We start from the raw sequence: 14,613 nt of genomic DNA on the forward strand, positions 1-14,613 counted from the left end.
GATGTGTCCGGGTCTGATTTGCTGCTTGGGCTGGGGCCTAGTCCTCATCTAAAGAACCGTGCACTCCGCCCTGGGCTGGGGCTGGAGAGGGAGCCGAGGGCGGCAGGAACCTACTCGGGGAGGGAAACAGCAGGGGGCTGAGGGGAGGGCGTCCGCGGAGACTCAAGGCCTATGGCAGTCTGGCCGGCCGGAGAACACTACTGCTCCCTTTGGAGCAGGAGCCAGCTCCCTGGACTGAGGGGCAGGCGCCTGGCGGCAGGAGGCTGAATAAAGAAAGGAGTGAAGAGGACAGAGTGAGGATGGGGTCAGGAAAGATCCAGGGTCTAGGGAAGGTTGTTTAAAACATGAGCCAAACATGTCTCTGTGCTAAGGGAGAGGAAGTTGAAATAGGAGAGAACGCAGAGCACTGAAACCTCCAGAGGCGGCGGGAGGGAGGAGATGCAGGCGGGAGGGGACTGCTTTGACCTGGACAGCTGACAGGTAGCTACCACGTACTGAGCACTGTGTGCCAGACACCAGGATAAGCACCATCCAGACCTCTCGGTTCATTCAAAGCAAAGGAAGCCTGCCTGCTGAGCCCATGCAAGAAATTCCCAGCATGCCCAGCACTTCCCCACCCTCCCCGCTGAGGAAGGGAAAGGGCCTTACAGCAGGTCCCGCCCCCTGCACCATCACTGCAGGATTCAGGGAGAGACCAGAGGGGTTTGGGCTGATTAGGGTGAACCCAGTGGGGATGGAGTGGGGAAAAAGACATCACGGGTTCGTTGCAACAGTGGCCACGTGGGGACGGGGATGTGGCAGTCTCGGGCAGGGGTGGCCTCCTGCTCCAGAGATTGGGCAGGACTTCAGATGTACACGGTGAAGGATGCAATTGTGAGCTTGCATTTAACTCCACTTTTCAGGTGGGGGTTGGTCAGTTATGAAAGGAGACTGAATGACAAGGAAGGCCAGACTAGAGGGGCCGGGTCGGTCTGTGTGGGAACTTCGACTCCTGAAGAGCTCTCACTGCTGTGGGCAGCGGAGCCCAAGCCGGCAGGCAGGCGTCAGGAAGCCACACGCGTGTGCACACCGGGCGACAAAGGTGTGGACTCGGGAACGTCCATCCGCTTCTCCACTGAGCTAATCTCAGAGTGTTACCTAGAGAAGATGCCATGGATGTACCCTCACTCCAGAAGGAAGGGACTGAGAAGGCTGGGCTATTCTGGCCCTGGCCAGTGCCACTCAGCCAAGGCTTGGGGGTTGGGGGTTAGGGGGTGGGAGGGCTGGTGTTATCTGTGGGGGTGTGGGAGGGGGGTGCATAGCAGATCAGAGAAGACCATCCCTCACCACACCCCCACCATGTGAGTGAACCTCCCAGGGTATAAAAAGTTCCCACATGTGCTCTCACTCGCCTTCCCCGAGGCCCAAGAGGTACATGCCCTGCAGCTGCCCTGGTCCCTGGGGACGAAAGGAACGAAAGCTGTGGCACCAGCCCGCAGGCACGTCTCCCCCGTGTGCCCATCTGGTGCCCACGATCTTGGCAGAAGAGGATTCGCCACTCCTCCAGGTGACACCAGGTGAAATGGGATCCAATGATGGTAGCACTATAGCTTTTCTTAGACTTCCCCAGGTTCAGACAGTCCTTTGGTGGCGTTTTTTCTCTTGGTCGTGGGAAGAAAAATAGGACATTTGCTGTCCTCTTGCCTGTCTTTCCGTCCCACCCGCAGGGTCACTGCTTCTCCGGACGGACACAGGGACAAAGTCAGGTGAGGCTGCTGGAGCGGCTGTCTCCCAGGTCTTCTCCTCCTCTGGCTTCTCTGACTCCAAATAACCTCAACTCTTTACCTCATCATCAAGCGCCAGACCACATGTACGGTGAAAGCGCAAATCATCGGGTTAGGATTTTAAGATTTTAGAGCCAAAGGCAGAGAAGCAAATGAAATGAAAGCATTGTTCCCTGAGTGACCTGTGAGGAAATCACCTCCAGACCAAGTCAGGAATGGCTTTGCCCTCCAGGCACCAAGCCAGTAGCCACAGCTGCGTGCAGCATGGCCGGGGGCCCTTCCCGGCAATAGCCCTGATCTAGGGGAGGGCAGGGCTGGCTGGAGATCCGTGCAGGCTCACGGGGAAGCAGGGGGTCCCGAAAGACAGGGGGCGAGGGAGAAAGACCATACTGAGCAGGAAAGTCGGCATCCCCGCTGCACTGGCGCACCAGCCCCAAGCCCCGCCCGCCCCTCTGCTTCCAGGGAGTGGAGCCGAGCTGCCCCCTCACTCAACAAGCACATACTGGTCCCCAAGGCCCCTTTCATATCGCTGGTTATTAGCCCATGAATTTAAAGAATTCTCACTGGAATCCATTAGGAACCGCGTCGCCTCTTCCCCGTCCTCTCCTTCCCTCCTCTCCCCGCCACCACCATCAACCAATTTCTAATTTAGACCTGCCTAGAAATCTCTGGTTTGTCAGCATCTCTGGTTATTCTAACGTAGACTATTTTCCAATTTTGCAAAATTTGCTTCTCTGCTTTGACTTTGTCAGTTAGCTAGAGTGGCACTTCCCTGGCTCACATGGGTTTTTGGGGGGGCGGGTGGAGGAATGCTTTTTGCCTCAGATTCGTTTTTTGAAAGCCATGTTGCCTTTCTGCTTTTTAAGAGTGCCTGAGCTTTCACATCCCTAGCATCCACATATTTCCAATTTGTGAATTGAAGGCTGTTGGCTGCCTTCCCCACCCGACTTCCCATAATGCAGACCACACATGCACATATGGGCGCGCGCCCACACAAATACACACACACACACACACACACACTTGGGGGCCCTAACATAGAGTGGAGGGCACTAGGATGGTTGCCATCCAAGACTACCCTGAAGATCAGGTTGGAATGTTAAAAGGACAAAAAAAAAGTAAAGGAAGAAGGGGCCACACTGGATAAGGCAAGGCATAAGGCGAGGTTCCCAGAGGCACCTCCCATTCAGCAGCGGCCCAGAGCTTGGGAGACGGATCCTACAGCAGTTTAGCACTCCCAGGCGGGGTGACACCGGATAACTTAATCCTGTTTCTTCCCTCAGCTGGGTTCTGTTAAGCCCACATAACCTCCTGCATGCAAAATGCCTCGACTCCCTTCTCTCTCCGGTGTCCCCCGTGCCCTGTCCAGAAGTGTGCTCACGGGAGCTTGCCAGGGCACCTGCCTGCCAGACATTTCAGCAGGATCCTCACCTAAACTGGCAATTTCTGAAAAGCTCTGTGCCATGATTTATCGTGCTTGGTGCATTTGCAATTAAAATGACCCTTGCTACCTTGAAAGGAATAGCAATACCAATAAGAAAGACCACAGCCTGGTGATAAATGCAGACCTCACGCTCACTGTGCCAGACCCTGCTCTAAGTGCTCTATATTTATTGACTCATTTAATTCTCACAACTCCTTGCCCACGGCACTGTTATTTCCCCCTTTGTGGAAGAGGAAGCCGAGGCAGAGATTACTGCTGTCACAGCCGGTAGAAGGGGAGTCAGGGAGTCTGGCTCCAAACCCACAACCACTATTCGATATAGAGCAAATGGTTGCCTTCATTTTTTTTTTTTTGCACAGCATTCCGATAATTGGACCACTTCAAGCAGAATGCCCATGAGATTATTCCCTGTCAGAGAACCAATGTATTCTGGACTTCAGCTAGAAAAAGAAAATGCCTCTGACACATGAACACACTGGGGCTTGAACACCCTACCGAGAATTGTACATTTGTGAGCTGGTTTTACTACAAAGACTGAACGGGGTACCTCCTGCCCCAGAGTCTAGACACACTGAAGGGTCATCGTTCCCCTCAGTCATCGTCCTGTCCCTGCCACAGAGGCAGGAACTTCAGAAACGGTTTTATCTGGTCTAAGACATCTACACTACAGGTTACACTCACCTCAGCATGTATTTCCTAAGTGTTTCAACGTATTTCCTAGCTTTGCACTAGCTGGTGGTTAAGAGCCGGAGTTCTGAGGAAGACGGATCTGGACTGGCATCCGTGGCTGTGGGCACGTGGCTTAACTTCTCTCGGCCTCGGGGCTTCGTCGACCACAGAAGGCCTTTTACAGAAAGGCCTTCGAAAACGCTGTCTGTGGGGATAACAAGCTCAGCACACACAAGGCCATCTCCCCTCCAGGTCAGCTGTGTGCTCTCACTGCCGTTGTCAGAAACACAGTTTTCTTTCTGAAAGCCTCTTGACACAGGAAAACTTGTCTATCACTTAAACCTGAACCCCGGGTTTGAATGTGTCTTTGTCCAAGTGAGCATGAGAGTTGCCCCGCCCCTTCCTGCCCCAGCTGCCATTGGGGTGAACCGTGGAGGACCCAGCCCTGCCCAGAAAGGATGCTAACATGCGTTCTTGTTATTAGTTGGCCCAGGAGGCGTTTGAAACGGAAGGCCCTTTAGACCAGGTCCTTGACAACGTGCCTCAGAGAGAAGTACGGGCCAAGGCCCAGCTGGGGTGGGGCTGCCTGGAGCAGCTGGGAAGCGGGCTGCGTGCCTCCGGACCCGCCAGCCGGAGCCCGGAAGTGCTTTCTGAGGGGTGACACCTGCACTGCTGTGCTCTGGGCTGCAGGAGGAAAGGGCAAATGTGAGCCGTGCGTGAGGCTGGGTTGAAAGGCTGTGTGTTGCCAAGGAAACACCAGGAGCCATTGGTAAGGCTAGGGTACTGATTCCAGGAACGATCTGGGAACGAGCCTGTTCTCTCCCCGAGTTCCTACAGCCTCTAATTGTGCTGGGACTCTCCCTCACCAACCCCCCTCCTCCCTGCCAATGCGGAGGACAGTGCATCGCACCTGCCAACACCACTCACCGTTAACAAGCAGGGAGGATACACACCACATGGCTCCCGACGTGTGGAGCTTCAGCGCTGTGGTTCCAGCTGCTGAAGGGAGTCCTCTGGGAAGGCTGGCCCCCGAAGAGAGGCCACGGGAGTGGCAGCACATGCTGCTGCTTTTTGAAAAGCTCAGATGCTTACACTGGAGGCTGCAGCATGCCAGCACTCAGTGTTGGTCCCAGAACATGGATAAAGGTGTCAGCCCCTCAAACCCTAATCTGTAATACTACATGAATTAAATTCTCAGCTGACACAGCCTTTGTATACAAGCTCATCTATGACTCTTGGAGATGAAGGGGTTTCTTTTTATCAACTTTTAGCTAAGATTATGCTAAAGCCAGCGTAAACCAAAAATTAGGTTTGATTTTACCACGGCATTTTTAGGTAGAAAAACTCCATTTCCTTTGAGATAATGAAGCATAAAAATACAAAAAAAGCTTGACCATAGACAAAGGAGGCAGCCCTGAAGACTGACCTGTAATTTGTGGTGAGGCTAAGTGTTCAATTTAGTCTGAGAGGTGGCTGCATTTGAAGTAATTTATTTGTACTTTTACCACATATTCCATGATAACTCAAACTCTTAAAGTGAACAGAGTCTTAAAACAAGTAGGTAAAGACAGACACAGACACACACACACACACACACACACACACACTCTATGTCTCTGGGAATCCACCAGTTACTTTTGGGGAAAAGGCCAGGCCTGCTTGGTGGGCGGCTAACTGCAGCAGGAAGCACCTCTGTGGCCTGGGGCTAAGGCTCACAGGATAAATCTGATCTCTGTGAGAGCCTTGGTGAGTCAGGATTCTAATGAGATTCCAGACGTGGCCTAACAGAAACCGAGCTGAGCATCTCTCCAGACTAGATTCCCCTGTGAAAAAGATAATCAAAGGACAGCACATTCACTCCACGTAAGTTATAAGACATGCAGTTGGGCAAAGGTTCTCCATGTCTCCAGGCATTTGTCTCGAATGGATTTTCAAGCTTTAACATACTTGTTCTTAGCTTAAAATAAGAATTCTTACTTATGAGAACAAAATCCTCTATTAGACACACACACACACACACACACAGAACACCCTGAAATAAAAACTTTTAAAGCTGGTACAAGTTGAGGATCCAAGGCACAAACACAGTATGCAATTGTGCATAAAACAGTGAGGACTTTGTTCATTTTAGCATTTCATAGGGTCCCCAGTGTGAACCTTTTTATGAGGACCCATCAGGAAGAAGTGCCCCTGCGGAGCCGGCATGCTCTGGTACAGAGCAATGGAAACTGTTGCCCTTCAGCCTTCACTGCCAGGAAGTTCAAGAATCAAATTTTGCATCTGATAACATTCTTTTTTCCATTCTTATTGATCTTGGTTTTCTCCCCTTTCTGTTCTTATTTTATTACCATTATCTTATATGGTTTTTTTTTTCTAATGGTATGCTTCTTCAAATTCTTTTAGGAAAGAGGCCAGGTATAGATACATTTCAAATACAGATTAAAAAACAAACAAAAACAAAAAAACAAAAAAGCAGTTACTTTTTAGGATATAAAGGAAAGTATCTTTCTTTGTTCTTACAGCACACCTTAATAAAAAGTGGTACTTCAGAATTACCTTAAGATAACATATACCTATATGTGGCAAGAGCAGCCCTGTGCTCATTAAGAAGTCCTCAATTCCTTGATTTTTCAAGCACAGACCTCTTCCCTGAACATAATTTTGGTTATCTTCATTAGTTTCCAAAAGACCCTTGGTGAACCACTGACCTCTGACTGCCTGGCCAGCAGTTTCCTCCTTCATAACAGGGCAACTATTGTACTACTTCCTCTACCGCACAACTCTCACTCTGGTCGGGTAAGCACAGACTGGCTCTTAGGGGTGGACGTGCAGAATACATGCAAGATATTACCATCATACACATTAGAGGCCTATGTGATACTTCCCCAAGAGTTTAAGGACTGCTTTTCACCATGGCAAAAACTTCTTTTAAAAATCATGTTTTTTTTGTAACAACACGATAGAGGCAGGGAAGTTATATGCACACACAGAGATGCAGGCACCAAATAACGAAAGAAAGCATTTCTATACATAAAACATTATTTATATCTGTTTTCATTTTTTTTTTTACATTAAGATGTAAACATCCCCTTATCCAAAATAGCTGGTGAAAAAAATAAAACAAATCAAGCCTTTAAAGATAGCTGGTGAATTTTCAAGGGTCCTTGCTGAAGAATCTAAATATCAAACATAACAATAATTCAATGATAAGGAGAACCAACTGAACCAAACTGAGCTATAAAATATCAATATGTAGCAAAATCACAATTAATTGGAATGCTCCAACTTCTAAATGACTACTTAGAACTATTCTTGTTTTAACCATTAGTTTAGAAAAACCTTTCAAAATTGAACCACTTCACTTTCCTGACTCAGTCAGTACAAAATGCCAAACACAAATCAATTTTATTTTGATAATTTAGGATCATGGTGTATCTCTCAAAAGATACATTAATTTCTGTGCAGTTTTGTTAGAGACAGGAAGTTATATTGAATTGGAGTTTCTTGTTTTAAATAAAACCCTGATATCATTAGCTTATTATCTTCCTTTTGTCTCATTCTTCTATAAAGAGAGTGTAGCAAAAAGGTTCTAGGTAAGCAGTTGTAGACACATCTGGGCAAACAAGGCCAATGCTTTTAACCCACTGGACTATTTCTTCTACTCAGTAAATATGCCCAATAACATGAATTACATGGAATGGGGCCACTGTTTTTCTGAATATCAAATTTCAGTACTTTATGAATTCCTTGTTTGGAATATTTTCTTAAAAAGAAAAAAGAAAAAAAAAGAACTCATGACGATGACCTTCAAAACCAGGGAAGTTGTATATTTTGCTAATGGAATCAAACTGTGTTTACTTTCATAATGTTATCAAGGAGCAAATAAGTTCTCTTGCTATAAAATATCAATATGATATTTTATAATCACAATTTAACTCCTCAGAGCCATAAAGGAATGAGCTGCTGGGAGAACAGTTCAGTGTTTCCCTAGCGCAGGATCCTACCCTGCACACACGAGATGGTTCAGGTGGCACACAACACTGAACCTAACAATACTGCATCACAGTGAGAATGTCGTTCCCTTTACACTTTTCTTTATCCTGAGAATCCCACACAGAGAGCCTCTGGTGGTGCTGCGTAACCTCTCTCTCACCGCAACAAAGAAATAGCAGGCCCCTCAGATTCAGTGGCTTGGCGGGCATTAGCATCCAGCTGAATTTAGATAACATTTTTCATTTTTACTTTATTTGTTTTGTAGTCACCTTTTATTTATGGGAAACGGATCCTGGTTTCCCATTTGGAGTAGCTATTCGTTTCCTTTTAAATTATTTTAAAATTAAAAACAAAATTTTAAGTAAATAATAGTATGTAATACTCGATTTATGTTTGGAAAACAATGGCTATAGTCTAACAATCATATTTTCAAAAAGATACTACCAACGTAATCTAAAAAGGAAACCTGTCTCTGTACTTTCAGAACTTAAGATGTTCTAGAGATGAGTTTGCTGTGCCAGAGTTAAAACTCAAGCAAAAATATAAAAGAAAAAAGAACCAATTCCAGACCATTCTGGACTCCATAAACTCATGGTACCATAAATGTGCAAATAATCTTAAATTTAGCAAGTCATTTGTTTGAAACAAACTTTTCAATTTACTGTGGATCTTTTTATTTGGCCTATACTAATGCCTCACCAAGGCAGGCCCTGATGGGAGATTCCTGCTTGGTCCCCCGAAGATCTATATATGTTTGGTTGAACTTCAGCAGGGATTCAGGCCTGCTGGCCAGGGTGCCAATGGCGCTGACGGCTCTTCCACGGGAACAGCTCTGCAGAGAGGTCTCCTCCTCCCCTGGCTGTAATCTCAGGACCAACTTCCTTCTGAGAGGAGTTTGCCTTGAGGGTACCGTATGCTCACAGGCATGCCACGTTGGCTTAAACAAAAAGGACAGTTGGAGAAAGAAAGCAGAGCTTCTCGTTGGTGGTGAACAGCTTCCTCATCACAGTGGCAGTTAAGATATGCTCCCTCCTGGGTCCCCAGGAAGCCCAGGCAATGAAGGATGGTCAGACGTCATAATCCGGAGCCTTAACCTGGGCTTGCCTTAGCCAGATCTGTAGTGTCACAAACGCTCCCACAGTCACATGAAAGAAAAGCTGCCAGAGATTGCGAAGTTCGTAGAGATACATGTTGCATAGACAGATTAAGCCAAAAGTCAAAAAAGATTTGACATTCCGCCAGCCAGTGTAGTAGACAAGTAAATAGCACTGTTTAAAATAGAAAATAAAAAATGATTAGGATTATAGGGAAAAAAAACCCAGATGCTTTTACTATAAAACTGTAACAGGACACAGAGTAAAATATGAGTGCAATTTCATCTACAGATAAAATAATGTAACATCAAGGCATTCAGCCATGAAAGGGAAATACTGTTTTTCTTTTTATGTTTTTCATTTTTCAAAAGAAAAATGGAGGAATAATTGAATGACTGCCTTGCAAACAGGCTGGACAAATTTCCCAAGGTGACAGGCAACTAAGGAGCATTCTCAGGATTTTAGGGGGATCCATCTTTTGTATTCATCCCAGAAAAGTAGAAAAAGCTCAAATAAACCATTTAGCAAAATGGACTCTTATATAACCTAACTATGAAGATTACTGAAATCAACAATATTTACTTAAAAAGAAAACTGCCCACCCCCACCCCTTCAGTGCAAGGAATTAAGCTAGGAGGATATGAGTGAACATTTGAGGGAGAAGTCACTCAAGGGATGTTTACGGAGGGCCTACTATAAATCAGGCATCGTTCTTCAGCTTTAAAGTAAACACACAAACCCCTTGCTCATGCAGAGTTTACATTCTAAAGGAGAGAAAAAGATTATAAACATTATATACATAACAGTTATGTCTTGAAAAAGATTAAATTTAAAAATGTGACAGCCCTGGCCAGTTTTCTCAGCAGTTAGAGCACTGGCCGAAGGACCAAAGGGTCTCGGATTTGATTCCCTGACAAGGGCATGCACCTCAGTTGCAGGCTCAATCCCCTGCCCTGGTCAGAACGCATGCAGTTGCAACCAATCGATGTGTTTCTTTCACATAGATATTTCTCTTTCCCCTCTCTCTCCCCTCCTCTGTCCCCTCTCCCCCCACCACCACCACCACCACTTTCCCTCCACTCTCTCTAAAAAATATCCTTTGGTGAGGATGAAAAAAAAAGGTGGGGGAGGGACAGAAGGCAGTGAGTGCCATTTTATTTATTTATTTATTTATTTATTTATTTATTTATTTATTTTTAAAATATATTTTATTGATTTTTTTACAGAGAGGAAAGGAGAGAGATAGAGAGCTAGAAACGTCAATGAGAGAGAAACATCGACCAGCTGCCTCTTGCACACCCCCTACCGGGGATGTGCCCGCAACCAATGTACATGCCCTTGACCAGAATCGAACCTGGGACCTTTCAGTCCGCAGAACGACGCTCTACCACTGAGCCAAACTGGTTTCGGCTGAGTGCCATTTTAAAGTAGTCCCCTACTCTACCCCAAATCCTGGCATTCACCTTTTCCTGCTTTATTTTTTTCCCCATATTATTAATATACTTTAAAAATATTATTACTTTGCTTGCCATCTATATTCTTCCAATAGAATCTAAGCTTCATGAAATGAGAGATTTTTGACTGTCAAGTCATTCATTTATCTCCAATACACAGAACGACACAAAAGTGCTCATTGAATTTTATTGAATGAACTGATTTCTAGACGATATCTAAAATTCACAATCTGGTAAATATAGGAATTATATGTGATCACAAAGTCTTAAGAAAGAAGCAGAGGTCTCTTTATAAAATTATATCCACCCTTCAGTATAGGAAGGATATTAGGGTATTTGTGACAATGCAGAAAGAATGTGGAAATGTTCTATTCAATGTGTTCAATTTTTATAAATATAGGACTCTGCTTACTTAAAAAGAATACTGCCACCCAAGAAAAATGCATTGGAAGCATTTACATTGCATAAAAATCATTAGAGGAAAACTTTTTCTTTTAAAATAATTTTAAATTACAGAAATGTTGCAAAAATAGTAGAGTTCCTGTATCCTTTCATCTTGCTCCCCTAATATTATCCTCTCACATAACCATAATATAATCAACAAACCAGGATATGAACATTGATACAATACAATTAACTAATCTATAGGCTTTATTCAAATTGTGCCAGTTATTCCACTAAGGCCCTTTTTCTGGTCCAGGATTCCATATTGCATGTAGCTGTCATGTTTCCTCAAATCTGTAATGGCTTAAGTCTCTGCTTTTCATGACCTTGACACTCTTGAATAGTACTGATCATTTGTTTTGCAGAATGTCCCTTAATTTTGGTTTGTCTGATATTTCCTTAAGATTGAAGTGAGCCCTAGCTGGTTTGGCTCATTGATGTTTCTCTATCTTTCCTCCTCCTTTACACTCTCTCTAAAGATTAAAGGAGTCCAGCTGGCATGGCTCAGTGGTTGAGTGTCAACCTATGAACCAAGAGGTCACAGTTCCAATTGTCGATCAGGGCACATGCCCAGGTTGTGGGATCCATCCCCAGTAGGGGGTGTGCAGGCAGCAGCTGATCAATGATTCTTTCTCATCATTGATGTTTCCCTCTCCCTTGCAGGCAGCAGCTGATCAATGATTCTCTCTCATCATTGATGTCTCCCTCTCCCTCTCCGTCTCCGTCTCCGTCTCCGTCTCCGTCTCCGTCTCCGTCTCCGTCTCCGTCTCCGTCTCCGTCTCCGTCTCCGTCTCCGTCTCCGTCTCCCTCTCCGTCTCCCTCTCCCTCTCCCTCTCCCTCTCCCTCTCCCTCTCCCTCTCCCCCTACCTCTCTGAAATCAATAAACATTTTTTAAAAATCAAGGTAAAAATGTCCTCAGGTGAGGATGAACAAACAAACAAAAAACAATTGAGTGATATGCAATTTTGGCAAAAATAACATTATGGTGGTATGCAATGTATTATTATTGGCAATGTTGACTCTGATCTTTTGGTAGGTGGTGTCTGACAGGTTTTTCCACTGTGAAGTTACTATTTTCTCTTTGTAATTAGTATCTTATGGGAGGGGAAATAAAGACATTCTCAGGTGAAAGAAGACTAAGAGAATTTGTTGCCTACAGATATACTCTAAAAGAATGGCTAACAAGTTCTCTAAACAGAAAGGAAATAATAAAGGAAGAAACTTTAGAACATTGAGAAAGGAAAAAAGAAAACTACAGTAAGCAAAAACAGGTAAATACAGTAGATTCTCCTCTTGAGTTTTCTAAATTATGTTTGATGGTTGAAGTGAAAATTATAACACTGTCTGGAGTGGTTCTAAATATATATAGAAAAAATATTTAAACAAATATATTATAAATAGAGGAGGGCAAAGTTAGATCATAAAAGGAAGCTCAATTTCTGTTTCACTTGTACAGGTAAAATGACAGTACCAGAAAATTGTGATAACTGTGTGTAATACAATACCTGAACAACCATTTTAAAAGCTATACAAAGAGGTACACTCAAGAACATGATAGGTAAATCAAGATGGAGTTCTAAAAAAATATTCACATAACCCACAGGAAGATGGGAAAAATAAAATATGAAAATTAAAAACAGAAAAAAAAAATAAGATGGCAGATTTAATCCCTAACATATCAGTTAAAAGGATGAAAAGATAAGCTATAGACTCGGGGAAGATATTCATGAACTGCATATCTGACAACTGACTAATGTCTAGAATACGTAAAGAATTCTCAAACTTGACATAACAAACAATCCAGATTAAAAACATAGGCAATAACAGGAATAGAGATTTCACCCAAGAGAATATACAGATGACAAAATAAGCATATGAAGTGATATTCAACATCATTAGCCATTAGATTAAGTGCAAATTAGAACCATAATGAGATATAATGACATACCTATCAGAATGGCTTAAAAAAATATGGAAGACACCAAATGCTGGAGAGGATGTGGAGAAACTGGATCACTCACACATGCGGGAGGGAATATAAAATGGTTGCCACCTTGAAAAACAGTTTGCCACTTACTAGAACTAGGCATGCAATTACCGTATGGCCTAGCAACTGTACTCCTAGGAACTATCTCCGAGAAATGAAGACTTAGTGCACACAAAAGCCTGCATGTGAATGTTTAAAGCAGCTTTATTTATAAAATCCCAAAATTGGAAAGAACTCAGATGTCCTTCAATGGATGAATGAGTAACTGTGACACATACATACCATGGAAATCTATTTAGTAATAAATAGGAGCAAGCCATTAATATATACAATAACCTAGACAGATCTCCAGAGAACTATGCTGAGTAAAAAGAAGCCAGTCACAAAAGGTTACATACTGTACAGTTCCATTTACATAACATACTTAAAATGAGAACGTTAGAATGGAGAACACGTTAGAGGCTGCCAGAGATGAAGGGGCAGAAGGAAGTGGATGTAGCTATGAAAGGGCAACACGAGGGGTCCTTATGATAGGAATGTACATTATCTTGACTGCATCAACATCAACATTCCAGCTGGGATACTGTGTTATGGTTTAGCAAGATGGAACCAGTGAAGAAAACCAGGTAAAGGTTATATAGAATCTCTCTTACAACTCCAAGTGAATCCATAATAATCTCAATATGTTCCATAGCAGAAACAACTTTATACATGCATATATGCCTGCAACTTAGTTTATAAAGTTAAAAATGGATTCTAGATGCACACACATAGAGAGAGAGATAAAGAGAGAGATGAAGTGTTGCAAAATGTTAAAAACTGATGACTCTAGGTAGGTTTACTAGTCTTTCAATAAAGACTAGTGTTGAAAGTTTGCTAGTTTTCAAAATAAAACGAGGGAAAAGGAATCCCTTCTAGTGTCTCCTTTGGTTTCCTATTTGAAATGCTACATAGCAAAAGTACTCCTACCTGGTGGAGCTCTATATAAGTACCTACAGCCTGGAGTAAAAGCCAACAAACCATGTGGTGGTGGCCTCTGAGGGCTGATCGAAAGGAGATTAAAAATATCCTGATGCCTAGAAATACAGCATGTCATATGGTAACACATAATCCCTTGTTTTACTGTGGAAAGCATTATTATCGCTCTACCCAGCATATTTGGAAAGCATGCAATTTCATGCCTGTTGATAGGAAGAAATGTTTTTGTTTGCCCTTTTTTAATTGTAATAGTACGCATGTCTCTTTTTCCCCCCATTGACCTCCCCCCCCACGTCGCTCTGCTGCACATGCCCTCACTAGCACACCCCCCCTTCCGTCCCCCAGTATCTTGCATCCATTGGCTATGCTTATATGCATGCATACAAGTCCTTTGGTTGATCTCTTACCTGCCTCCCAACCCTCGCCTGCCTTCCCTCTGTAGTTTGACAATCTGTTCAATGCTTCTTTGTTTTTAAAGCATGAATTTGTTTGCTTCTCTCAAAGGAAAGAACACCTGAGTGACACAGCTCCTCCATGAGGCAACTCTTAGAACTGCTTCCAGCCGTTCTGGGATATGTATAATACTAGATGTGCCCACCTACAGGCCATGGCACTGGGACTGGAGTCACACAGCCTGGGCTGAGTCACAGACTGGCTATGATGAGGATAACAAGATTAGTGTGGGACTCTGAGAATTTAATGGTGCAAGGAATGTAGAGGGCTTAGCATGAAGTACAGCTCAATACATTTTGCTATTATTATTAGCATTTAAAATTGTTATTAGTGC

At 44.0% G+C, this 14,613-nt stretch overlaps 1 protein-coding gene across 1 annotated transcript in view; it reads right to left on the minus strand.

Moving 5' to 3' along the window:
- Nucleotides 1-7,644: 7,644 nt before the first annotated feature.
- The window catches only part of SEC22A (SEC22 homolog A, vesicle trafficking protein), a 52,429-nt gene continuing 45,460 nt past the window's right edge, over nt 7,645-14,613 (minus strand). The window contains exon 7 of the mRNA XM_084871767.1: nt 7,645-9,137. Within this exon, the coding sequence (XP_084727893.1) occupies nt 8,937-9,137 (201 nt within the window). The 3' untranslated portion in view covers nt 7,645-8,936. The remainder of the gene's footprint in view (nt 9,138-14,613) is intronic.

This window comes from Pipistrellus hanaki (genome assembly GCF_964339955.1).
Source record: "Pipistrellus hanaki genome assembly, chromosome: 2".
In the NCBI taxonomy this organism is placed as follows: Eukaryota; Metazoa; Chordata; class Mammalia; order Chiroptera; family Vespertilionidae; genus Pipistrellus; species Pipistrellus hanaki.